At 29.1% G+C, this 25860-nt stretch overlaps 2 protein-coding genes across 2 annotated transcripts; both read left to right on the top strand.

Annotated features, from left to right (window-relative positions):
* The first annotated feature begins 1247 nt into the window (after positions 1–1247).
* Positions 1248–3802, top strand: LOC125835254 (rac-like GTP-binding protein RAC13). The gene is made up of 7 exons (XM_049514383.1): positions 1248–1580; positions 1668–1755; positions 2238–2347; positions 2621–2684; positions 2800–2864; positions 3353–3418; positions 3508–3802. Exons 1-7 carry the CDS (start codon positions 1482–1484, stop codon positions 3607–3609), a joined length of 594 nt encoding a protein of 197 aa, XP_049370340.1. The 5' UTR covers positions 1248–1481; the 3' UTR covers positions 3610–3802.
* An 11582-nt stretch (positions 3803–15384) lies between these two features.
* LOC125835305 (WUSCHEL-related homeobox 9-like) lies at positions 15385–17510 on the top strand. The gene is made up of 4 exons (XM_049514431.1): positions 15385–15545; positions 15631–16335; positions 17119–17385; positions 17483–17510. Exons 1-3 carry the CDS (start codon positions 15422–15424, stop codon positions 17364–17366), a joined length of 1077 nt encoding a protein of 358 aa, XP_049370388.1. The 5' UTR covers positions 15385–15421; the 3' UTR covers positions 17367–17385; positions 17483–17510.
* The last annotated feature ends 8350 nt before the right edge of the window (positions 17511–25860 follow it).

Below are 25860 nucleotides of genomic sequence, written 5' to 3'. Positions count from 1 at the left end.
GTGATATTCACCAGCTTTTTTCAAACTTGACTATCAAGTTTCTGGTTGCTTATGTCATACACACCTGGGTGAGCTTAGTAGACGTGTATCATCAGAATTGAACAGTGTTTTGATGAAATTGTGAGTTTGGTGCGACTACAGAGTAGGGAAAGCCTATGACTATTCTGGAGTTGATCACCTAAAATCCAATTGTTGCAGGAATTTAAATGCAAGTTCCGCGGAGTTTACCCGACTTCTCCCATAGCCAGTTCAAGCTATGCGTATGCTTTTCCTCTCTGTTGCCGCGCTGCTCACAACGGTCAAATTGCTGCTGTGTAACTTGCTTTCTTGACCTGGCTCACTTTGGTTGTTCATCCCATATTATGCTCCAGTACGAATCATAGTCCGCTGCCTCTGTTGCACTTTCCATATTAGTCGTGTCATCTCCTGAGCCTTTGAATAAGATAATAGCCTTTGTGCTAAAAGAGTTGATTTAATCTTTTTCCTTGCCCTTTGGTATGCTTGAATTCTTTGTTAGATTGAATCAGTTGCCAAGCTGTTGTACAACAGTTGACCCAACAATTACTCATTTGAAATGTTGTACTGACCAGCTGAACTGCAGTAACGGTAGTAGACCTATGAAAGATTCTTTGGGTTCTAGTTCCAGATATCTTTTCTTTTTAGTTAATATGAACATTAAGTTCGTTAATCATTGTGAATTTCATTAAAGGTAAGCAGAAACAATAAAGTGAACTAGTACCATGTGTCTTTCTCTTAATCTATTTTTTAAACTTGTTTTCGTAACGAGTTGAACTAAGACACTCTTATACTCTCAATCTCAATTATGAGTTGCCTGACTTGAACTTGTAACTAAAATGAGTCATGTTTTTCAACCCTTATCTGAATTAATCCATATGGTATATAATTTGAAAGTTAGGTCACTATATATGTGGATGAAAACTGTTGTGTTGGACGTGTATTTATGAAAATATCCCTACTTTTAATTTCCATTTGTTGAAATATTCTATTTTGATCATCATAGTATATAGTCCAATTAAGCAACCTTTCCCCTCTTTTGATCCTTTATACAATTGCTTCTTCAGCACTTAAACCAACCAACACTCACCACTACACCTACTTTACAAACTTTCTTTTTGAAAAAATTTAACCCCTTTTTATTTCATTTGGCTATCTGGCCTTGAAGTTAAAGGAAAGTAAAAAGGGTGGTGTAAGCAATGATTGCTTAGGTGTATAATCCAATATGCCAACCCTCTCCACATTGCCAAATATCTTTTCATTAAGTTTCAAAATCCACTTATTTTAACTTGAACAAGTTGGTGTTATGATTAGGAGAAAAGAAAAAAGTATTTGAAGGATATATACTAGCTAAGAAGATAGATGTATCATTAAAGAATAAAAACAAAGTGTTTCTCATCTTTAAAAAAACTTGTAGAGAAGAAACAAAGCAGTAAGTTTGTAAGAAATAACCAATTTATAAGAAGATGACTACTGCTAGATTCATCAAATGTGTTACTGTTGGTGATGGAGCTGTTGGGAAAACTTGTATGCTAATTTCATACACTAGTAATACTTTTCCAACGGTAATATTATTCACTTTTTTTCTTTAATCTTCTCTTCGTTTCATGTATACGAGTTGTTAACTTCATAAGATTAATGTTGTTCCATAGGATTATGTTCCAACGGTGTTCGATAACTTCAGTGCAAATGTGGTGGTGGATGGTAGCACCGTTAACCTTGGCCTCTGGGATACTGCAGGTAAATTTATTTCACAGCAATGACAGCAATAATCTACCAGTGTAGTCCCACAAGTTGGAGTTCTATGGAGGGTAGGATGTACGTAGATGCTAAATTTATTTCACATATGATTTCTTTTTGATAACGTGGTGCCTGAGTAGTTTGCGTGCATCTTCACTGATTCCATGGATATCTATTAGCTTCCACCAGTAACAAGTACCAGTTAACTTTGTCCACCAAGACTAGGACAGATGAGAAGAAATCAACTAATGTTGTTTTGTCTATGATGAAATTTGAACCTGAAACTTCATGGTTCTCGACCCATTTCATTGACCACTAGACCACACCTTTGGGTGCATATATAAAATTTTGATTCTATTACGAGTCTTTTTTATTCCTCACTTATATCATTGGAGGGAATATTTTTGGATATTGTTTGTAGGTATATAAGAACATTTCATTTTGATTTTGTGTGTTGTTGAATAGTTGATTGTGAAATGCAGGACAAGAAGACTATAACAGGCTAAGGCCATTAAGTTACAGAGGAGCTGATGTCTTTTTGCTTGCTTTTTCTCTAATAAGCAAGGCAAGCTATGAGAACATTTACAAAAAGGTTAGTGTATTTATATTTTTGGGAACTTAAGTAAATATACTCGGCCATCTAGTTTATCAACATGACCGAAGTATATATCATTTATACACTTTGGCTGTATATATTGTGTATATGGATGTATATCATATGTATATTTTGTATAAAGTATACACTATTTATACACCGTAAAACTAGATGATCCAAAGATATTCCCTCTATTTCTAGTCCTGTCCATTAGTGATTTATTTGTTGATAATTATTTACCAAAAGTTCTAATTATTGATCATCAAACAGTGGATTCCTGAGTTAAGGCACTATGCTCCTACTATACAAATTGTTCTGGTGGGAACTAAACTTGGTAAGATCAACTTAATATTTCATTATCTTTAAGTTTGTCATAATTATATTTCAAAACACATATTATAACCTAATGTGCAATATGATTTATACCTGTTTAAATTTAATTTTGCTAGACCTGAGGGAAGACAAACAATATTTAAGTGATCATCCAGGGGCTACTCCTATATCAACTGCCCAGGTGAGTCCCATTATTGACTTGCAATCATTAGCAAATTTCTAAAAACAAAAAGGTCTTAATTTAATTCCAAACAAATTGATACATTATATATCTTGATGCCTGGTAGTGAGCCAATAAGTATTCCTCCATCGTTAATCAGAGATCTTGGGAATGGAGTTGTCTGACTTTCCCGCGCAAAGCGGGTACTAGCCATCGTGTGGTTTGGCTTGTATATGCGGAGACAAATTACAGAAAATGAAATCATTATATATTATATATGTATACAAAAAGCTTTTGAAAGGATATCATTGTATATCATCATATGTGTATATATACAAGAAGTTTTTCATTTTAATATAAAAGTATGAGTTTTTGTGGTCAACTTTGCAAACAAATAACATAAATCTCTACAACATAAAATGAGTCACTTATACTAACTATACTTTAAAAAAATTTAATCAGTGATTAACAAAAAAAATAGCTTATTACTCTGTTGTTTCTTTAATTAGGGAGAGGAGTTGAAAAAGATGATAGGAGCAGTTGCCTACATTGAGTGCAGCTCCAAGACTCAGCAGGTATTAATTAACAATTCCGTTATGATAAATCAATAATTAGAACAATAATTACACTCTAAATAAACAATCTTATTTTATTTTATTTTCAGAATGTGAAAGCTGTATTTGATACTGCAATTAAGGTAGCATTGCGACCCCCTAAGATGAAGAAAAGGCCCCAAAAAAGAAGGACGTTATGTGCAATACTTTGAATATTAATATGCCTCTTTTTCATATTTCAAATATTATTCAATTATATTCTTATCATTTTGTAAAAGTATAAGAGAAAAGGCTCAGTTGTAATTTTCCTTCTTTTTTTTTTTTTTTTAATAATCTAGGTGTTAGTTGATGTATTAAAGTTCCATTTTTTAACATTTGTTCCTTATTATAAAATCTTGTAATAGCTAGTTCTCTTTTTATTATTCCTTATTGCCTTCTAGAATATTTGTTAAAATAATCATTTATCTATCCACTAACATTTCACTTAAATAACACCTCCACTGATTGAATAAGGGCAGATTTGGAGATATAGTCACGTTTTTTTTCCCCTAAAATGTTCAACTATTTTCAAACAAATTAAATTCAACTTGCTAGAACAACTATTATACTAGTGATATATACTGATGAGATTTTGTACTTTCCTTAAATGTGTATTTCAGTTTAAGTTTCCGATGCCATATTAAAGACTTTAAAAAATGTTGAAAGGGAAACATAGACCAACCGCAATAATTGTAATAGTTGCATTGATAAGTATCTTCAGTCTCAAATCTGTATAGTACTTTCATTGTAAGTGTTAGTGAAAATTATTGTCTTTGAGATCCATTGCAATGGTGAAGTCAGAGTTTTTTAGTTATCGGGTTTAATATGAAGAAGTAAATCGATAAAAAAGTCATTGGAGATTCCACATCTGCTACATATATATTTAAAAGATCATTTTAGGAAAAATTACCTAAATACACATCTTATTTTATCATAATCTCTAAAATTTCCTACCATTTAAAAAAATTCAAACATACCCTCTCGGATACATCACTCTCCTCTCAGTGATACATCCCTATCTCCCTCTTGGATACATTCCTTCCCTTTCGGATACATCCCTCCCCTCTCTGATACATCCCTCCCCTCTTGGTGATACATCCCTATCTCCCTCTCGGATACATTCCTTCCCTCTCGGCTACATCCCTCCCCTCTCTGATACACTCCTCACTTATATATCCAGATGTCATATCCCCTCTCTAATACATCCCTTCCCATAAGTATCTGGAAGTCCAGTGATGTATTCGGAAGTCCAGTGATGTATTCGGAAGTCTAGTGATGTATCCGGAATCCATAAATATTAAGAAATTCTTGTTATTTGAAAAATAGTAGAGAAATAATGTAATTAGCTCTTTTATACATAATTTTAATCATGTATAAACAATATAATATTTGACCCTATATGGCTGTCGCTCTTGGTCCGATGGATAAAAACTTGGGCAAGTTACATAAAAAAAATTACATTCACTAATCAAATATACATACATACACACACACACACACACACACATATATATATATATATATATACTATTTTGTATCAAAATTATATATTTTATACGTATATCACCTAATATATATACTATTTTGTATCAAAATTGTATATTCTATATGTGTATCACATAATAACATCAAAAATTATACATTTACCCAATAAATGCATATTATATATATGTACATATACTTGAATCACTTAATTATAATCAACTAATGTATATTTTCACTATATATTATAATAAATTAAAAAATTGATATCCGAATATATATTAAGGTCCGATACATGCCATAAGTTAAAGGCTCCTCGGGGATAATGAGATATTTTTTGTGAGTTGTATCTAGGGGTGGCAGAATGGGTAATTAATATGGATATCCGCTCATATTTACCCATTATAAATGGATTGGGTATCCAACTCATTTAAAAATGGGTAAAAACGAATAATACCCATATTATCCATTGAAAAGTGGGTAGTTAAATGGATAAAATGGGTAAAAGATGTGCATTCACACAAACAAAAAATAAGTGATAAAGGGTGGGGTAGTAAGAAAGTTTTTTTTTTTTTTTAAAAAAACAAAAATCTATAAAAAAATGAAACTTTTTTTTTTACATTTTTTGGGGATAGGGGGTTGGTAGGGGGTGGGTTGGAAAAATTATTGGAAAAAATTTAAAATTTTGTAAATTTTTTTTTTGGGTGGGGTGTGGAGGGGGGGGGGGGTTGGTAGAGGGTGGGTGGTAATTTTTAAAAAAAAATATATTAAAAAATTATAATGAAAAAATTTAAAATTTTGTTAATTTTTTTTTTGGGAGGGGGGGGGCTGGTAGGGGGTAGGGTGTGTTTGTGTGGGGGTGGTGGTAGGGGGTGGGGTGGTAATTTTTGTAAAAAAAATTTAATGTAAAATTTTTAAATTTTGTTAATTTTTTTTTGGATGGGGTGTGGAGGGGGGCTGGTAGGGGTGTGGGGTGGTAAAAATTAAAAAAATTTAATGAATTTTTTTTAATTTTTTGTTAATATTTTTTTGGGATGGGGTGTGGGGGGGGCTGGTAGGGGGGTAGGGGTGGGGGGACTGGTAGGGGCGGGGTGGTAATTTTTTTATTTTTTTTGGAATGGGGTAGGGGGCTAGTAGGGGGTGGAGTGAAGTGATAAAAAAAAAATTTAATTTTTTTTTGTTTTAAAATTTTTTAACAAGATTTCTATTATAATATGGATAAATATGGGTGTCCATATTATCCATTGGATAACTCTTTTTTACCCATTTAAAATATGAATTGAGTCGAGTAACTTATCTATTTTTATTTAATTCATTTTTTAATTGACTAGACTCGCTCGTTTGTATCAAATCAGAGTGACATATCACACGGGGAGTCGTAGGGATAGTCGACAAACCATACTACTTGTAAACTTTGACTTTGACTCTTTTCTATTAATCAAGATCTATAGAATACAGAGACGTTAAATATATATAATATTAATAATTTAATTGTTTTTTAATAAATAAAATGGTCACATGATTCAATTACTAGGCACACCATGCATTTTAGCATTTATCTGTCGTCTTTTTAATAATTAAAAAGATTTTTCATGTATCGAACTATGAAAAAATATCAGCTCTACCCATTTTTCTTTGTCGCATTAAGTTTACGCTCTTCATTTCATATGTGTAGTCATTAGTCAGTACCTAATCGTTCTAAAGTAAAACCCCTAATGAAATAATTTATTATTAACGAAACATCAGCAAGCTCCTACATTATTATTATAAGAAATCAAGGAATTAATCATAATGTTTACAACGTTTTTTTGTATTTAAAATGAATGAATATTATCCAATTCAGAAGGAATGTAGGTTATTAAGGAATGATTAATTTATATAATCATCACCAAAGATCTGTTCCCTATTAATTATTATAATAATAAAACATCCCAATTAACTACGCAGACCAATATGTCCTGTCTTTTTAAGTTGACATAATTAGGGACAATCCTAGCATCATTACTTTAAATATACATATCTCTGATTTTCCATTGTGTGTCTAGAATTTCTATAGAGTTCTTGAACTTTTTTTTTTTGGTAGAACTTTTCATTTTAACTTAAAAAGACTACAAATTGCATGACAAATTTAACGAGTTGGTTTATCATATAATCACTAATTGACTAATAATTATTAACTAAAAAATTGCATTTCTTACAATAAAAAAATGAATTTATGAAATAATAATGATTAATTAAGTGATCACGAGAAATTAAATCAGTCTAGGTGAAAGGGAGAAACAAAAAAAACACAACGTGGTCAAGTTGTTTCACCTAGCCCAATATGCATCCAATAGTCTGGTATTTTTGACTTTTGATTTCTGAAAATAACATATTTTACGTTATCTTGTTTTGGTGAGGATGTAGCTTGCAATTTTTTCACCACGAATAACTCAATTCCAATTAAATAATTACGGTAAGAATACATTAATTAAATAATCTAAATTTAAGTAGGGTACGAAAAGTGGCAAAGTTCTCAAAATTTGCGTAATTATTCTATTGAATATCATAATGTATAATAAAGTTTGACTTCTAACGGAAATGTACGGTACAATCACCTTAATTAGATTTTAAAAAAAAACTTTAGGCAGTTTGTAGTATATATTATTAACCTCTATTGATGATTTTTGGACCTTCATTGGAACATGTTACATTTACAAAGATTCTAATTCAATCGGAATATATGTTAACACCTGATTACTATACCTAACGAACCAAACTTTTTGCAAATATATTAATCCTTCCTCAATTCTTATATTTTTAAGCACTCTCATATACATTCTCTTCATATTCCTAAAATTGAGGGCCTTCTCTTTTTCTTTTCTTTTTTCCTCCGCCCATGTGTCCGGAAGTCACATTGGAGCCCCAGTAAAATTTAAATTGCGCACTCCACGGTCCATTCGGTAGTGGCTCTCCCAATATTATTTTTTTCATACCCAAGGCTCAAACCCGAGATTTCTGATTAAGGATGTCTCACCACTGTATCATAACTCATATTAATAAAATTAAGGACCTTCTCAACCTCACCTCAAAGTTAAGAATTAAAAAAAAAAAAAAAAACCATTCCAGAAGAGGGTATTCAAACAATTTCAAGTTTCCCAATACCATGACACCGTTGTTGGTATTGGACATGATATTTTAAAGAGTATTTTAGCTATTAAATTAAATATACGTTAATAATGTAAACAATTTTTCTACTAACGTATTTTAACTTGTTGTAACGGTTGCCTACCTTATTTTTAATCATGTTACTAAAGCTTCGTTATGAGCAGTTACTTGTAGTTGATCAACAGTGTAATGACTACAATTTTTTTTTTTGATACCACATGAAGAAATTTGCATTCGCTATTCTTTCTCTACACATCATCTGTTATACCAACTCAGTCCCCCTTAAAATATATAATTAAAAAGAATGAATTAAGTGGTTAATTGCTAGGTGATGAAGTAAAAGCTCTAAGAGCATTTAAGTGAAGTTCAGGTAGTAGTTTTGTAGAGTATTTTATATATTAGCGGTCCTCAATTTCCAAGAGGTCGAATTCACAAAGTAAAAAACAAAACAATATGTAGGCGTAATTCACGGATCATTAGCCACGATCGATCAACTGTTGTTGTGTTCAATGAAAACAAATCAGATCCCTACTATTTTGTTATGTACAAATTACAATATTTACTAACTTTTAAAACAAACAAAATTGACAATCTACAAGATAAAAATAAACTTATAAATGCTTCGATATATGAACTTAGTAGATAGACTATACATCATATATGATTATAAATCAAAGGGTTAATACATGACAATACCTCAAACTTGAATCGCAAATTTTATTTAGACACTTGAACTAAGACTTGTTTCAATTGAACACCTGCATATGACTATAAACTTTTTTATTAAACATCTACTATTCAAATTTTAGAAAAACTTTTCGGTATGATCTAAAAAATTTACCACTCAGAAATATGTCATTTTCGTTAATTTTGTGGCCGAAATGTTGAAATGGAATTGTATAATTTTGTTTGCATGTGCAGGAAAATAATGAATGGGGCAAGGCAAGTCTTAGCATTTAATCGAACATGTTGTGGGTGTATTTACTGCATGCACGTTTGCATGGATTAAATGCTGTTGGCGCTTTTTGCGCAGCACACTCATAAGTCATACCCATTTCCTTATTTTATTTAAATAAGAGAACATTCAGTATAATCATGTGATGGGTTCTATCATCTATATAACACACTGATTGTTTCATTAAGCCTCATCAAATTAGAGTATAAGGATGGTTGTGAAATCTCCTAGATACAAGTCGTTTTTGTTAAAGAGCACTTTACTTATAAATATGAGACTTTTTCATGTCAATTCAAATTTAATCGAGTTCTAATATGAATATATTAGAGACCAAATAAAAAATTATAAAAGAAAAAGCCAAGAATCAAAAGTCAAAAGCAAAAAATGGATTACACTTAACTTATAGGTGTACAACTCATAACTTAACGTAGTAAGTATTTTTGGCTTAGCCAATTCTTTTATGATTTTATGGCTTACATATTCTATATTCTTGTAGATATATAATTGTTTTTATTAAAGAGTACTTTACTCACAAATATGGAACTTTCTCGCGTCAATTCAAATTTAATCGAATTCTAATACAAATATTAATAAATAAATAAATCAATCAAAAGTCAAAAATCCAAAAATAGATAACACTTAACTTATAGGTGTACAACTCATAAGTTATAGCAAGTATTTATGTCGTAGCCAATTATTTTATGATTTATGGCTAATATAATCTATAGTCTTCAAGATATTCTTCTTGAAACATGACTGTAATTGTCTTTGCATTCTATTTTTGTCGTTCATTTCTCTTTTAGGCTAAAAAAATACATTCATATTAATATTTTTGATAAATAGCTTAAAAGGACGTTTACCAACACACGCTAATTGTTTGTTATTAGTTTCAATGGTATATATTCAAGTATGGAATTATGTATTTATAAATCAATTTCTAACGATATTTATTTTATAAATAAATATTTACTTATTTGAATAAAGTGCATTGAATTGAAGCTGGTAATAAACAATTAGTGTGTTTGCTACAGGAGGTGTAGGATACGTTATTTGAATACATTTGAAGGTAACAATAAATTTCAACTTTCTGTACTTATCAGAAGGTTAACTAATTTGGTTGGGTCGGTCTTCTTTAATTTGGGTATGTATTTACTAGATTAAAAATAAAAATAACAATAGAGTAAACAATTATCACTGCACGCTTGATTAGATGTCTCAATTCGAGTCTTGAGTATGGAGAAAAAATCATGTTGAAAGCGTCACCCCTAAATGAATTCGGCAATACATGATTCGAATTTAATCAGAGTTCCAATGTGGGGTTTGAACACTGGACAAGAAACAAAACAAGAAAATTATCACTGATCTAAAAGTTTGATTTTCGGTAATTATGATTTTTAAGTTAGTAGAGTAATAATTTTGTTCTTTTTCTATCCGAAAATATAGTTATGCAACTTTGATTAAAAAAAATTCATAATATTCTCATTTTAATATTTCTTCTTGGATAGGACAAGGAAAAAAAGAAGTAAATATTCTATTTTTACTTATACATTATACAGAAAACAATAATTATTTTTGTTTGTCATATTTTAAAAAATCAATAGATAATTTTTTACTTTTAATTCAGAATTTATTCTAATTATTAACTATAGCCATTTTTTAATGCATTTCTTAAAATTTAAATTTTTTATATTTAAAGTATTATATAGCTGTAAAATAATTATTTTTAAATTTTTTAATATCAAGTTAATATGGAACAAGTAAATATGAATTGATAAAAAAAATTAGAAGCAAAAAAAAAAAGGAAGAGGGGATTAAATAGAATTGTGTAGGGACCAACAAGTAGCAAAAGTATAGTGAATTTAATCGTTTAGACAAATTTGATGAAGACAAAATGGGTGAGCAGAAAAAGGTAAAGGCAAAGAGATGAGGTAAAACTCAAAAGTAGATAATAAATTCTTGGGGAAAAGATTGAATCTACTGCTATCACTTAAATTAGCTATCAAAGTATTTACTTCTTCACGTACTATGTATCAGAAAATCCCACGTTTACTGAAAATTGAACTAACAGTGGGAGCACACGTTTGGTCAGCAAAGAAAACAAGACTAGCTTGTGACAATGAGAAAAAAAAAAGGTAGAACTTAAGTTTGGTTTATTTTTAAGTCGGGGGTTTATTTTATCATTTTTTGTATCTTTTTAAGATAAGAATAAGACTGTATATATATCATAATTTGTGCATCGATAGCGCAATATAATAATTTGAAAATCAGAATAATAATGTGGTGTACTAGTCAATAAAGTAATTAAGAATCACAAAGTTTCATGTTAGAGCAAAAAAAACTAAAGTAACTATGTTTATCTATCAAAGTTAGTTGGTAGGAATTACTTCCACCGTCCATTTTTACTTGTCCAATATTTTAAAAATAGATATCAAGTTTGAAAAATCAATATAATTTATCACTTTCTTTTTAATTTACACTTATTATTAACTATAGTTATTTTCCAGATCCATTTTTCCAATATATTAAATTTATGGACACACGTAGTGCTCCATTTAAAGGAAAATGCTTTCTACCAAGGTTTTTTCCAATACCCAAGGCTCGAACCGGTAACCTTTGATTAAAGGAGGGGCAACTACATCCACTGCATCACATCTTTTGATGCTAAATTTATTAGATTCAAATGATGATATAGTAAACTTATCATTTCATTAATTACATCTTTCATAAAATTAGTCGAGATGAGTACAGTATGATTATGAAAAGGAAAAAAAAAAGGCATGTCTGTAAATGCAGTGGCTACTGAACAACAACTACCATATCTAGTATTGGTTATGGGCTTTCTGAGTAGTGATGGGATTGTGCTTTATTTCTCTTTTCATTCTTTGTATCTGTTTTATCAGAGTTACTTAAAAGTGAAGTGAGATTGACTCCATCATTTATCCTTTGAAATTTTGTCATGTTTACCTAAGCAGTAGTGTTTGTAACTGATGAATCAGGTATATTATATGGCCATTGGTCAAAATCAAATATTCAATTTTACATGTGTGAACAGTTGATATTTACTTTTTGAGTTTCACTTGAAAATTGTGATAATACTACCCACTTCTTGTAGGAAATCTCAACAAGACTGATCAAGAGTCAATTCAACAAGCCCTTAAATTTAATATTTTTTTAATATAACCAACCATTTCAAGATTGTTTACAACTATCAAATCAAGTAAAATTATTAACACTACTGATAAGTAATTAATATTGTTCATAATAAGTGGAATTAAAGTTAAGCAATTGCTCGAAATAGTTTTTAATTAAACTCACATGTTGTGCGTGTAAATACTTTATTAAAGTTTTCAAGTTAATATGAATCAAATAAAATTAAGGGTAATGCTAAATGACCAGAAAATTTGGTTAGAATTTGGCTAAAAATTTAAAAAGTCTATAATATCCTTTTTTTTTAAAAATAAACTAATTTTTTTTCTATTTTTTAAATTAAAATGTATTAAAATTAAAAGGGTACAAATGTTCAAAAAGGTAAAATAACATAGTGTGAAATATATTATTTTATCATTCTGGCCAAATTCTGGTAAAAATGTTCAAAAAAAAGTAAAATGAAAACTTCTTACCTAACTAATAAGTAATTTAAGATAACTTTTTTTTAAAATACGATACATAATTTGAGATAGAAGACTAAGAAATGAAATGAATAAAGGTATAATTGGGGGAAAGTGGAATTAAAGAGGGATGTGGAATGGGGACACAAGGGAGTTGGAGTTGGGAGTTAGAGCTTGGTATGTCGGGATAAGAGGAACACAACATGGACTAAATTAAGTCCATTAATAATTACTCTCTTGCTTAATCACCCTCCTCAAAAAAATCTTTTTCTTCTTTCAAATTACTCGTTTCATCCCATATTTAACTATCGTTTTCATATTTAATTTTTAAGTTCGTTAAGAAAATAACAAATATAAAATATAATTTATTAAGTATTTTTATGTATCTAATAATGGTATACATATTGATCATCCTTCTTCTCAAATATTATGTAGATGAAACTTTAATTATTTTGGGATAATTTTTTTTAGCTAATAGACAGTTAAAATAAGACATAAAAAGTATTAAACTGTTAATTAAGTCAAATATTGTAGAAATAAATAAATATTCTTTTGAATAAATCGATAGTATAAGAAACTACACATTGTGTGTGGTAGAAACTAGAAACTGAGCTAGCACTTTTAATTATGACTTTGACTGAATTAATAATCCTGATCAAATATTTTATGCGTTAAAAAATGAGAATTTATAAATTTAAAATTTTATTTTGTTCTTGCGTTTTGAAAAAGATAGAATCTAAATTGGACGTTACCACCGTTTTTTTTAATGTCTATCCCAACTTCTCGTATATCATATGTTCTTCTTGATTTTCACATTATATTCTTGTCAACTCTATCTCCCAATTTTAAAATGTTTGTGTTATTTGATCAAGCCTAGCATAGTTGTACAATCTCTAGGCACCAACTCTATCATCCAATGTCAACATGTTAGGCTTCTATTTAAAGGACCATAGCATAATTTAAGATAAAAATATTTAAAGTGAATCATTCACACTAAGCTTTTACTTTACTATACACAATGTTATTTTGTATTTCCATAAAAGATTGTATCAATAATTTAAACAAATGACTTCTTAATAACGTGACAATAACTTTATGTAACTCCTGCTAATAGTAACGGCAGGATAGTGCTACTTGGAAAATATCTTATATGCAGTCAATTATTTATGATGAGTTTAAAATATAGCTAGTATAGATGCCAAATTGAACTAGTGTGAATACATATATACTAATGAAAATTCTCCTTTAGTAAAATACAATGTGAAAGGACTTCCATTTAAGCCTCTCTTGGTACTATCTGCATAACGAGACAATAATGAAAACATTAAATTATTTACCACAACTGATTATGGAAAATAATAATAACTACTATTTTCCACTTAATTAAATTAATTTGCCTCAATTGAAAAAGGAAAATAATGCCTTGACTACTGTCTCAAACTAACAACTACTAACAATTTTTTTGGAGAATTGAAGTGATGAAAATATAGCTTAAAACTTAAAAGTATTCTTACCTCAGCAAGAGTTTTTTTTATAAAAAAATTCATCACTTTGTTTTATTTTCTAACAAAGTTACAACACTAACGCCTATACAAATAAAAAATAATAAAAGTTCTCTATATTTCTTACTAAATACTCCTAAAAATCATAGGAACCTCCCTTAAAAAAATTAACACGATGAATAAAAATTTGAATGATCTAGTTTATAAAATACTAGCAAATGTGTAAATTTTTAATATACATATAGTATACATAATCAATATATAATTGTATTATATTGATAAATTAGTTTGACTGAACCATAAGTTCCCAAAAAATACATTTGAAAAGAAAATGGAAGGGAAAAAAGAAATAAATTTTATTTTCCTTCATTTAAGCAAAAAATCTTGAAATGTGTTTGTAGTAATAAAATGACCCTCGAGTCAATCCAATACTTCCTTTCTTTGGCCAAAACATTCAAATCTACAAAGAGCAATTACTTCTCTTCCACCGTTTTCTATTCAAATCCTACAATTACATTATCTTGACTTTCAAAACCTTTTCTTTACCCCCCCCCCCCAAACACCCCCTACCCCCCTTACTTTTCTCCCCTATTTATTCCTGCTGCAACAACCCCATCTTATTAGAATAATCCACGCCTTTCCACCTCTCTCCATTAATACTCCCTTTCTTCATATATACAAACCCCAAAAAAACATCAAAACTCAAAAAATATGTAAAACAAAGAGACAATTTCATCAGACTTCTGAAGATATTAAACATCACAATTTTTATTGTATTTTCTCTCTCTTTTATTTTGAATTATGAGCTTTCACTGTCTTTCACTCTGATGAAGATTCTAATATAAGCCCCATCATGTGCTTCTTTCAATGTTCTCTTTGTTTTCTCTTCAAATTGAACTAATTGGGCTTTTTGTTACATTGAGTAGTGAACAAGTATTTTCAGTCTGAAAAATAATAATTTTGTGAACAAGTTATAATTATAAGGGTATGGGCCATGTACTAGATCTCTAGTCTATCTTTTTCACTTTACATTTAATTTCATTTCTATTTTTGTTTATCATTTAACAGGTGATTCTTGTTTTGGGTTTTGTCTTTTTTATTTCTACAATTTGCTTTCTTTTTTTCCCTTCTTTTTAATCTAAACAAAAAAAAAAAAAGTAGTAGGTATGGAGTCTATATAAGAAGTGTGTTAGGGTTGTTTATAGACTACCAAAAAAAAAAAAAAAAGCAAAGCTAAAGAGAGTTGCCTTTTTTTTTTTTTCTTCTTATTTGTTCTTCATCATCATCAAATATGGCTTCATCAAATAGACACTGGCCTAGTATGTTTAAATCCAAACCTTGCAATTCTCATCATCACCAATGGCAACATGACATCAACTCTTCTATCATTCAACAAAGACCTCCATGCAATCCAGGTATATATATATATGTTCACATAATTTTCTCAATGTTTTACATTTTCGGTTGATTCATTTTTATTTTTTTCTTAATTATGATTAGAAGAGCGAAGTCCAGAGCCAAAGCCTAGATGGAATCCAAGACCGGAGCAAATTCGGATACTGGAAGCAATTTTTAATTCAGGCATGGTGAATCCACCAAGGGATGAGATTAGGAAAATCCGAGCTAAGCTTCAAGAATATGGACAAGTTGGTGATGCTAATGTGTTTTACTGGTTTCAAAACAGGAAATCAAGAAGTAAACACAAACAGCGTCATTTACAAGCTAAAGCTCAACAACACCAGAATAATTCATCTCATCAACCTATTATTACTTCATCTTCATCCTCTTCTGATAAATCTTCACCAAATTCATTGACTTTCTCAATTGGTACATCGAATGTGATGGACTTGCTGAATTCTCCTACTTCTTCAGTGAACCAACAGAACTATAACGAGTTCTTGTCTAATGAGCAGCCTTTCTTTTTCACCGTTCAACCACCACCAGTAGTACAAACTCATGATCATTCCGCCATCTCACAAGGGTTTTGCTTCCCGGATTCAACTACTTTTTCTCCTCATTCTTCTTCTTCGTCTTCTGGACTTTTTCTTAATGAATGGATGGGGATAAGTCAAACACCTAGTAATAGTTCAAAGAAAGCTGAAAATGAGAAAATGAATTTGCAGTCACAGCTCATGAGTTATACTGTTACTTCAACTGCTTCTCCTCTTGCTTCTACCACTATTCCAACCATTGGTCACATTCAAGGTAAGTCTTTTACTCCGTTACATTTTATATGACATTCTTTTTTTCAGCTTCCAAAGATCACAAGTTATAAGGATATTTTTGATATATGATAATAGTTTTTTTTTCTCCGTTTAAATCTGTGTTTCAATCAAATACATTGAAACAGTAAAAAAAGTAACGTTTTTTTTTCTTTTGTATATATGTCTAGTGAGTAGAGTAGGGGAGGAGTATTGAGTAACTGAAGTGTTATATTCTTTACTTTTTATTTTTTATTTATTATGTTGAGTATGTGGTGGGCTGGCTACTCAGTACAAATGATACCATATCTAGTATGAATGTGCACTTTAACATTTTTTTCCATTTAACTTCATGACAAAAGTGAAGATATATATAGTCTAGAAAGTTGAAAGCCACTCATTTTATTTTATTTTAGGGCCAGAACTGAGAATGAGAATAAATGTTTGTCTCTATTCATACGAAATTTAAGCATAATAAGTAAAATCTTCTACTGGCATTTCATGGAAGTGATTGATGCTAAGCTAGGCCTGTTCACTTTTTACACAGTGTTTTTTAACAAGGCCAAAAAAGTAGTACTACTACATTTTACATGTTCTCATACGTTATGTTTTATAGATAAGATAAGGTTATATTTGTCCTTTGGCTCCCTCATTTTCTGATTTCTTGTCTAATTTTTTTTTTGGAACAACGTTCGCATGGATGGATCTTGTGGAGTTACATATATAAATTTGACTACTGCATTGGTTCCATTTATCTCATGATTGTGTAACGTACGTGTGGTTGTAGGGGTTGCTGTGGACCCTAATGATGCAGGTCCCACAAGATCGACGGTGTTTATCAACGACGTTGCTTTTGAGGTTGGGATAGGACCGTTTAACGTGAGGGAAGTGTTTGGTGAAGATGCGGTGCTTATTCATTCATCTGGTGAACCACTTATTACTAATGAATGGGGTATCACAATTCAGCCACTCCAGCATGGTGCATTTTACTACTTGCTTCGCACGTCAAGTATTGCATCGACTCATCATATATAACGAAGACATAATTGATTCGGTATGAATTCAAATTATTAATTTTTAACATTTTTTAATTTATAAAACTTTTCTTGGAAATTCATTTTTTTTTTTATAAAATTCATATCTGATTGCAGATTTGTTGATGTTGAAGAAGAGATGGATAGCTGACTATTTGCTCTTGTGTTTTGTTTCATTGTCTCTTGAAGAAAACAAGGAGGGGTTTTCATTAGTTTAATTTGGAGTAGTGTTTAATTAGTATGTTATTTGAAGGGACATTTTAGTTACTACAGAAATCTTATTAATTAAGTCTAGTCTATGTGTTAATGTGTACTATGTTTCATTTTTCATGATGAAATGAAACTTAACATATTATTATAATATAAATGTGCCTTTTTGAGGTTTAATTTCTTTATTTAGATGATATAATTAAGTTGATTAATTAGTAAAATGGTTAGGAAACCTTAGATGGATGACTTCGGTTGCATTTTTTATTTTTTTTTACATGGATGACAACATGTGATGATATATATGTGTCTATGAAGGTCAAGAAAAAATCCAATAACTGTGATATCATCATTAACATATTTTCTGGCAGCTTTCATGTTTACTTGTTTGCTTATTCTGCAAGGAAAGCAAAGCATGGTGGTTGTAAGTGCCTTTATTTTCATTTTATAAGTTTAAGTTATACACATTATCGTCGCAATAGACTAACTCATGTAATTTTTAAAAATGTAAATCGCACATTTTAAGGAGGATTATCTATAAGTAAAAAATTTCATGCGACCAGCTAGATAAGAAAGTTACTAATACACTAACGAGGTATATAACTTGGAAGTACTATTGTAATGTGAAATAAATTCTTCTATTTATCAGGTCAATTATAAATGGTAACAATTGGTAATTATATTGTTTATAGTAGGCAATTAGCTAGATTAAACTATATTGTATAAAAAAATATTATTAGTATTCTTTTTGGGATTTCTCTTTTCTTTGCCTTTCATATGTAATGTTGGCTGAAGTTGATGGCTTGAAATGTAGTTTCATGTTTTTAGACAGTCATCTCTGGTTTCAACGAAAAAGAATTCTGTGGATAGCCCTTCTAATTCTTAATTAGTTCACTATTGATTTTACTCTATAAATTAAATTTGTGTCTGTATATATGTTTTTGTTTCAACTAGTACGTATGCATAAAACATCATTGTCGGTTCTAAGTTCGGATAAAAAATGAGAGTTGCTAAAGTTCAATCGAAACATTTTTTTCTACTTATGATTAGACTTTAATTATGAGATTATACTGAGGTTTTGGATAGACTAAAAACAAAAGGATATCATATAAATTGGAATGAAAAGAATGCTATATATATATGTATAAAGGAAAAAACTATTATATATATATATATATATATATATATATATATATGAAATTGAATTATTATATGATGAACAGAAAAAAATGTTACCTCAATATATACTTAATATTTTTGTCATGCTGGGGGTGGGGGTGGGGGTGGGGGAAGGAAGGAGGCGTAAAGTGGTAGGGAAAAAGGAAGCTTTAGAAAAACAAGGTTTAGTCGTGTCTATTTAGGGAGTAGCTAAGGTAACACTGTTCTTAGCAGACAGTGTGTTGTCATTCTAAACAAGAATCCCATTATTCTCAGATAATAATAGTTTGTTTCTGAATTATCGTAAAATTTTGAGAGAAGTATTATATACAACTCTATACTTGGCGTGAATTATTAATATTATCTTTAAATTATTGATAGTGTTAAAAATATTTTTTTATTTGACTAGTTAAATTTAACTACACCCCGATTCTTATCACGTGAGTGAAATGCACTCCTAAATTTTCACTAAATTTCTCTCGACTTTTTATCAAGAGTCTCATGCTTCTACAAAAGTTTAATACAACTAGCCGTGTCATGTGGCAGATTAAGGATATATCTAAATTAAATTAGTTAAATAAAAAAGTATTTTTAACACTGTTAATAGTTTAATGATATTTTCAATACTTCTCTATAAAATTTTGTTCCCCTAATTAAACATTTACATCAAATTATATTATTTGTGATGGTTAAGTAAAAAATTAAGATAAATTTATGCATAATTTAATAAAAAATGTTAGTTATACATGTTTTGCTTATTCATTAACGGGTCGTTTAGTACAAAGATTAATAACGCAGGAATTAGTAATGCAGAGATTAATAGTGCAGGGATTAGTAATGCATGGTTTATTTTTATCAAGTGTTTGGTTCATTGTTTCCTACATCATCTTGTGTTTGGATTAAAACTCTATAAAAAGTTTCTTTCCAATTATATCCTTGTATTATTATGTAATTGGGTCAAGGTAGATAATTGTCAGACAATGTTATTTTTTTTATGATCTTCTAACTAGCTAGGTGAAGAACAATTTTGTTGTCATGATTGCTATTTTTTCACTTGAATTATTTGAGGATAAATAATTGTCATTTTAATAAATTTAACACTCACAAAATGACATTTTTCAATTAAAAAAGATAAACCATCTACTTTTAAAACCGATAAGACAGTAAACAATACTTAGTAAAATTGAGTAAACCATCTACATTTACACATAAAAATTGCAAGTTATAGTTTTAATATGTATGCAATTTTATAAATTATTCAAAATACAAATAATTAGAAAACCACACACACCATATATATTATACATTCAATTAAGAAACATCATGTGGTGATATATTTACCTTTTTAATTAGTAAATGTTAAATTCACATTTCAAAAATTGTATTGAATTTATTTAATAACAAACAACTCTCTCTAACAATTTATATGCTAATTTATTTAAATTAATTTACTAATACAAATATAAAACATAAAATCAAGAAAATAAACAAAATGATTAAAATGATTTGAGGGATATTTTTGTCTTTACATAGACTTATCCAATGGTATTAAATCATATGTATTACTAATACCTCCAAATAGAAGGTATTAGTAATACATCCTCTAATACCATGTAGGGTGTATAACTAATCCATGGATTAGTTATACATAGGCCCAAATTCTTACCAAACATAGTACTATATAATACCATACATAATACATGAACTATTTCTCCTAATACTTCCTACCAAACATACCCCTAAAAAAACTGATATATACATTGAGTTTCGAATAAATTTTGTCAATAATCCTTTGGTTATGTCCTGGGACTATTCACACAAAATCATGTTCCTTTTTTAAAAAAATTCAAAAAATTTAAAGCTATTTCAAAGTTTTATAATTATTTTTTTTATAACGGAAAGTGCACTAGTCCTAAAGCTAGACTTAATATGTGATCGACATTAGTCCCACGTTCCGAGCTCGACTATTTTCCTTCTCGATATTAAAAAGGCTTTTGTGTCTGTTTAGACATGATTTTTTTTTCATTCACAAAATTTATATTTCTTGCAAATTAAAAATTTAATTTTCAAATATCTTTTCTAAACTTTTTTCATTATCACATTTTTAATGTCCAAACGCCTACTAATTAGTCTTTTCGTTTGGAAAAAAAGGAAAAATCTTCCTCTATTGCATACAATATGGTATCGATATTATTATTTTTCTGGGGGGGGGGGTTGGGGAATGACGTGGAAAGGATTGAGAACAGTAATGCTATCGGTTTCCCTTTTTGTTTTATTTGATAGCACCTATATATATGATTGACAGATCAGAAAATGAAGTGATTTTATATTTATATTATTCTGCAGAAATATAATTATCCCTCCTCTCTTACGTACGTCATGATAACACTTAACAGTGCCTTGTTCTTTTTGTTGCATGAAACTCTAATTATAATCATCATTACCACCAAAGACTTTGGGCTAAAAAAATGTACAATTAGGAATATAGTTATGGTGCTTGAAATGAGATTCAAATGAGACAAGTGATTGATTGTTTTTCAAATTAAGTGGATTCAAAAGGAATTTAGGAGGAGTTGTTACTTAGTTGAAAAAATGTAGTCTTTCTGAATGTATCATACCTAGAATATTTGCCTTTTCACCTTATCACTCGAGATACATATATGTTTCATCCGTTCCATAGTTGTCATGATAATATTTAGCATAATTCTTCAGAAGTTTTTTTTAATAAGGAGTATTATTTGATCAATATATCCCTTATTAATTTTTTAATCTTTATCTGTTTATATATACCTCTTAATTCTAGAATAATTAATGTGACGGGCAAAGTTGGAAAAAAATAATTAATTTTCTCTTGATGTATAAATTGACAACTATTTTGAAACAAATATTTTTAATACAAATGATAACTAAAAAGAAACAGAGGAAGCATATACTAGCACATGATTATATTGCGATATCAAAGTCGGAGCTAGCATGTAATATACGTGCTCACATAAATTCAATTGTTTTTGTTTGAATTTCAATAGATGTATTGATGATAAATTTACTAACTATTAGTAAAAAAATGAATTATAAACTCAGTAATTATTATATATTATTTAAAATTACCATAGGACTAATAAACTTCAAATTCTTGGATTTGATTTCATGCAGGGGCGGAGCTACAGTAGGCTTAAGGTGTCCGATTGGACATGCTTTATCGGAAAATTATATCGTATGTATAAGTAAATTGATCTTTTAAATGGTTAAATAGCATATTTTGGACACCCTAAAAACAATAGAGTCTTGGCGCATTGGTTTCAGTTACCCAGCGAAAGTTTAATGGCCAGCGTTCACCCGGGTTCAATTCCCCTTGGCTGCACTTTTTAACACCTAATTTATTAATATAATATTATCAATTAAAACAATATCAAATTAGAGACCTACATTTGATTTTTTTTTTTCTTTTTATTAAATTTTAAATAAAATTTAAAAGTAATTATTTAATTTAAAGTTAATAAGTAACTCCTATTTTTTTTTTTTATAAAGCTATTAAAAGTGAAAAAGGCTCCATATAGAATTTCTTTTTAAAAGAAAACTTGTTCGACTCTACTATTTATTTTTCATGTCTCGTTGTTAGTCCTCAAAGATTCGTGAAATCTTTAAGCATAAAAGTGATTTCATTCTAACTGAATTTTCTCTTTTTTTTTCTTTGTTCGTTCACTTCCTTTTATATAAACATGAACGTCAAAGCTAATTATTATGTAGTTTGAATTTATTTTTTTTGGTATATTTTTTAATTAAAATAAATTATCTTTATTGTAACGTAGTTTGATTTACAAAATTTTAGTACACTCATGGGTTAAATTAATTTTATTTACCTATGTAATTCTTGGACACCCTTCATAAAATTTCTTGCTTCGCCACTGATTACATGCGTGACATATGCTGGTTTGTGAACAGAAACCACAATCAAAGATTGTCATTAGCCCATAATGCTATAGTACTACCCATCCAAAGGGTCTCATATTTGTTAGCACTTATGAAATCTAGGCTTTCAAGTCATAGAATAATAAGTCAAAAGGAGGAACTAGCCTTCAACAGACATTGACATGTTCATTTCTATCCAATATTCTAAATTCTATTTTCAATGTCTGGAAAGAGCATACCTACAAGTCTTTTGACAAAGACAAATCAATTAGGGTAAGTATTCAATGAATATTTTAATACATATATATAAGCATGAGTAAAAGCTATTGAGTATCGTAAATCTACAATCACATTCGTCACCTTTTCTTAAAAGAATTTAATTTATATATATTGACATGATTTAAGAATTTTTATATCAATAAAGTATTTTAACATATCATTGTAGTAGGTTATTTTTAACATTTTCATGTTATCAATTCTATTTTTCTTTATAATTATTTATAGTTATCTTTTACACACACATATATATATATAATAAAATAAAATTTAAAAAATTATACTGTAAAGGTTAAACTCTTCCCAAAATTCATATCGTTCATTCGCTAGATATTCATTATTGTAGAGGCAATTTCGGTGATGTCCAGCTCAACAGACTCTTACAAAAAAATAAATAATAAGTATACAAAGCATCTTGTATAAACAGAATTTGAAGAAATAATGCATCCCAAAAAGCGTAAGGTAAATAGCTAGTCTTCTAATTCAAGTATTTTATTTGATTTCCACTGTGACAATGAGAAGAAAATATATTGGTTGTTGCCACCACATAGGAGAAACTACATTTACTAGTAAATTTCTAATACTCTCCAATTACATTCCGTCCTTCTCTCTTTATATTCTATGTAAAAAAAATATTAACAGAATTTTAAAGGTTAAACGCCGATTAGTTTGTGGTTGAATTATTTGGAAAAAAAAAAGATTCTTAATTTGAGTATATAACATAGAAAATAAATTGAAATTATAAAGATTTAAAAAGTATTATTTTATTTTTTGGAAAAGATGATTAATAGTGTATTCTGAATAAAGTTAGGCCCCATAAAGTTTTAGTTAAGAGCCATTTCTCCTAATTTAATTTGGGCCGGTTAACATCTTAGGTTAGGTAGATCCTTGAAAGGCTGGGTCCTGCATTGGACTGGGCTTCAAAAGTCTTTAGGCTATGAATGCAATGATATTTGGGTCATTCACACAAATGTTTCTATCTTGGGGTAATTTTAATTTTTGAAAATCAATTATAGTTAGGATTATAATTATGAATAATATTATAGTTTACCTAATTACTATTCATACCTAAGGAGCGACAATCTTTGTCAAAAAATTACATTGTATATATTACATTATATATTGAGGTCAATTTTTGGTTTAATAAATATATATACAAGCATTGACATCTTTTAACACAAGTTAAAAGTTTAATATAATGGTTAGGTTGTGAAAATTCCTTGAGGTCATACCTCATGTGTTCTATCTCTACTAACATAGAGCTTTGATGATGTTGCTCAATAGGATGAATCCATTAAGTTCATAATTATTTATTGGTTATTTTATATTTTTTACTACAATTATTAACACCCCTTAAAGAAAAGAAGTGTAAAGCTTTGATGATGTTGCTCAACATGATGAATCCATTAAGTCCAACCATTAGCACCCCTTAAAGAAAAGAAGTGTAGAGCTTTGATGATGTTGCTCAATAGGATGAATCCATTAAGTCCTTCCTATGGGAAGTAAAGTAGAGACAGGTAGTAGAGACAGATTCATGATTAAAATTTAATGAGCTTTAATCAAAGTTATCAATTTGAATAAATATATTATTGTTCATCAAAAAAATGATTAGTCAATTTAGAAGTCTATTAAAAAATTTGATGATGAATTCAATATTGAAGGTCTTGTTTTGATTTCGAAATTAAGTATCAAGGTACCTTAAGAAAAAAAGAAAAATATATTTATGACTCTATTCAATCCTTCTAACTTAACTTAGTAACATTCCCAATGTAGTTTTGTAATTTAGTAGACTTCACAGTATAATTTAATTTTGTTTAAGGGAGAATCTTTGAATTAACACTTGTGTGAACCTCTTTGTATTTGTATTTCGAGTGCATGTAAATTGTATTTGTATTTCGAGTGTAAAGTATAATATTTCGAAAGTAAATTGTATAAAATTAGATTGCTCTCATGTTAAATGTTTGTGTCTTTTTATATAGTTGTAATTTCTCAACTTTCAATTTGCTTTGTTAACTTACGCATGACTTAAATCTTAAACGTTGTTAGCAAATCACTTGGTGACAAGTAAGATTTCAGTATTGATTAAGTTTTCAGTAAGGAACAAATTTGTTGTAGTAATATACTTGAAGCAAATGTACTATTTGTCGAAAATGGTCTAGTGAGTGTGAGATTTTAAGTTTATTTAATATTGTTTTCTGTAAATATATTTGATACTCATAACTTCTTAAAATACATTATCGTTAATTATAACGTGATAACTAATTTTTTTTCCAATTGATAATATAATATTTCTTATAATATTTAATAAGACATAAATAGACATATATGAATTATTGTACGCTATGTAACACCACAAATGTTTAGATTTTACATAAGTTCTTATTGATTATATTTTGAAAACTTTTTTAATTGACTGAGTTGTTACACAAACTTATCAAAATTATTCTAGAAATATTTAAAAATTAGAATTAATATTTCTCCTGATTAAGTTTGCTAAATAAACTATCATTTTTATTTGTATAATATTTCATATCATTTTTAATTACAAAATTAAATAGGTCTAAATCAATAATATTGTAGTTATTGTTACGCTTTAGAAGACATCCAAAGTTAAGATAGTGTCTTTTTAAGGTTTATTATTTGACAATCTAATTAATTTAAGCTTTAAAATATATGAGAAGACATCCAATTGAAGTGAACTAGACAAATTAGGAAGTAGAAAGTAAATTGCAAATTTATTTATTTATTTAAGTCTTTTAATTATAATTACATCAATTGTATTTTTAAAAAAATAGTAAATTTTTGAAAATATATGCATAATAATTAGAGCTGTCAAAAAGGGTCGGCTCATCCCCACCCGGCCCAAGCCTCGCGGGCCAAGGAATTTGAAGGGCTAGGGCGGGTCGGCGCTTCATTTGGAAGGGCCTGAAAACACTCAACCCAAC

Source organism: Solanum verrucosum, unplaced genomic scaffold (genome assembly GCF_900185275.1).
Source record: "Solanum verrucosum unplaced genomic scaffold, falcon-dt-bn FXZP01001278.1, whole genome shotgun sequence".
Lineage (NCBI taxonomy): Eukaryota > Viridiplantae > Streptophyta > Magnoliopsida > Solanales > Solanaceae > Solanum > Solanum verrucosum.
Note: the sequence above shows the minus strand (reverse complement) of the source record. Positions and strands in the feature narration are given on the sequence as shown.

Excerpts from the sequence above, each read along its gene's own strand:
- LOC125835254 (XM_049514383.1), top strand. The coding sequence starts at position 1,482 with ATGACTACTGCTAGATTCATCAAATGTGTTACTGTTGGTGATGGAGCT. Across the intron at positions 1,581-1,667 it reads CTAGTAATACTTTTCCAACG|GATTATGTTCCAACGGTGTT; the intron begins GTAATATTATTC and ends GTTGTTCCATAG. Across the intron at positions 2,348-2,620 it reads ATGAGAACATTTACAAAAAG|TGGATTCCTGAGTTAAGGCA; the intron begins GTTAGTGTATTT and ends ATCATCAAACAG.
- LOC125835305 (XM_049514431.1), top strand. The coding sequence starts at position 15,422 with ATGGCTTCATCAAATAGACACTGGCCTAGTATGTTTAAATCCAAACCT. Across the intron at positions 15,546-15,630 it reads AAGACCTCCATGCAATCCAG|AAGAGCGAAGTCCAGAGCCA; the intron begins GTATATATATAT and ends AATTATGATTAG. Across the intron at positions 16,336-17,118 it reads AACCATTGGTCACATTCAAG|GGGTTGCTGTGGACCCTAAT; the intron begins GTAAGTCTTTTA and ends GTGTGGTTGTAG.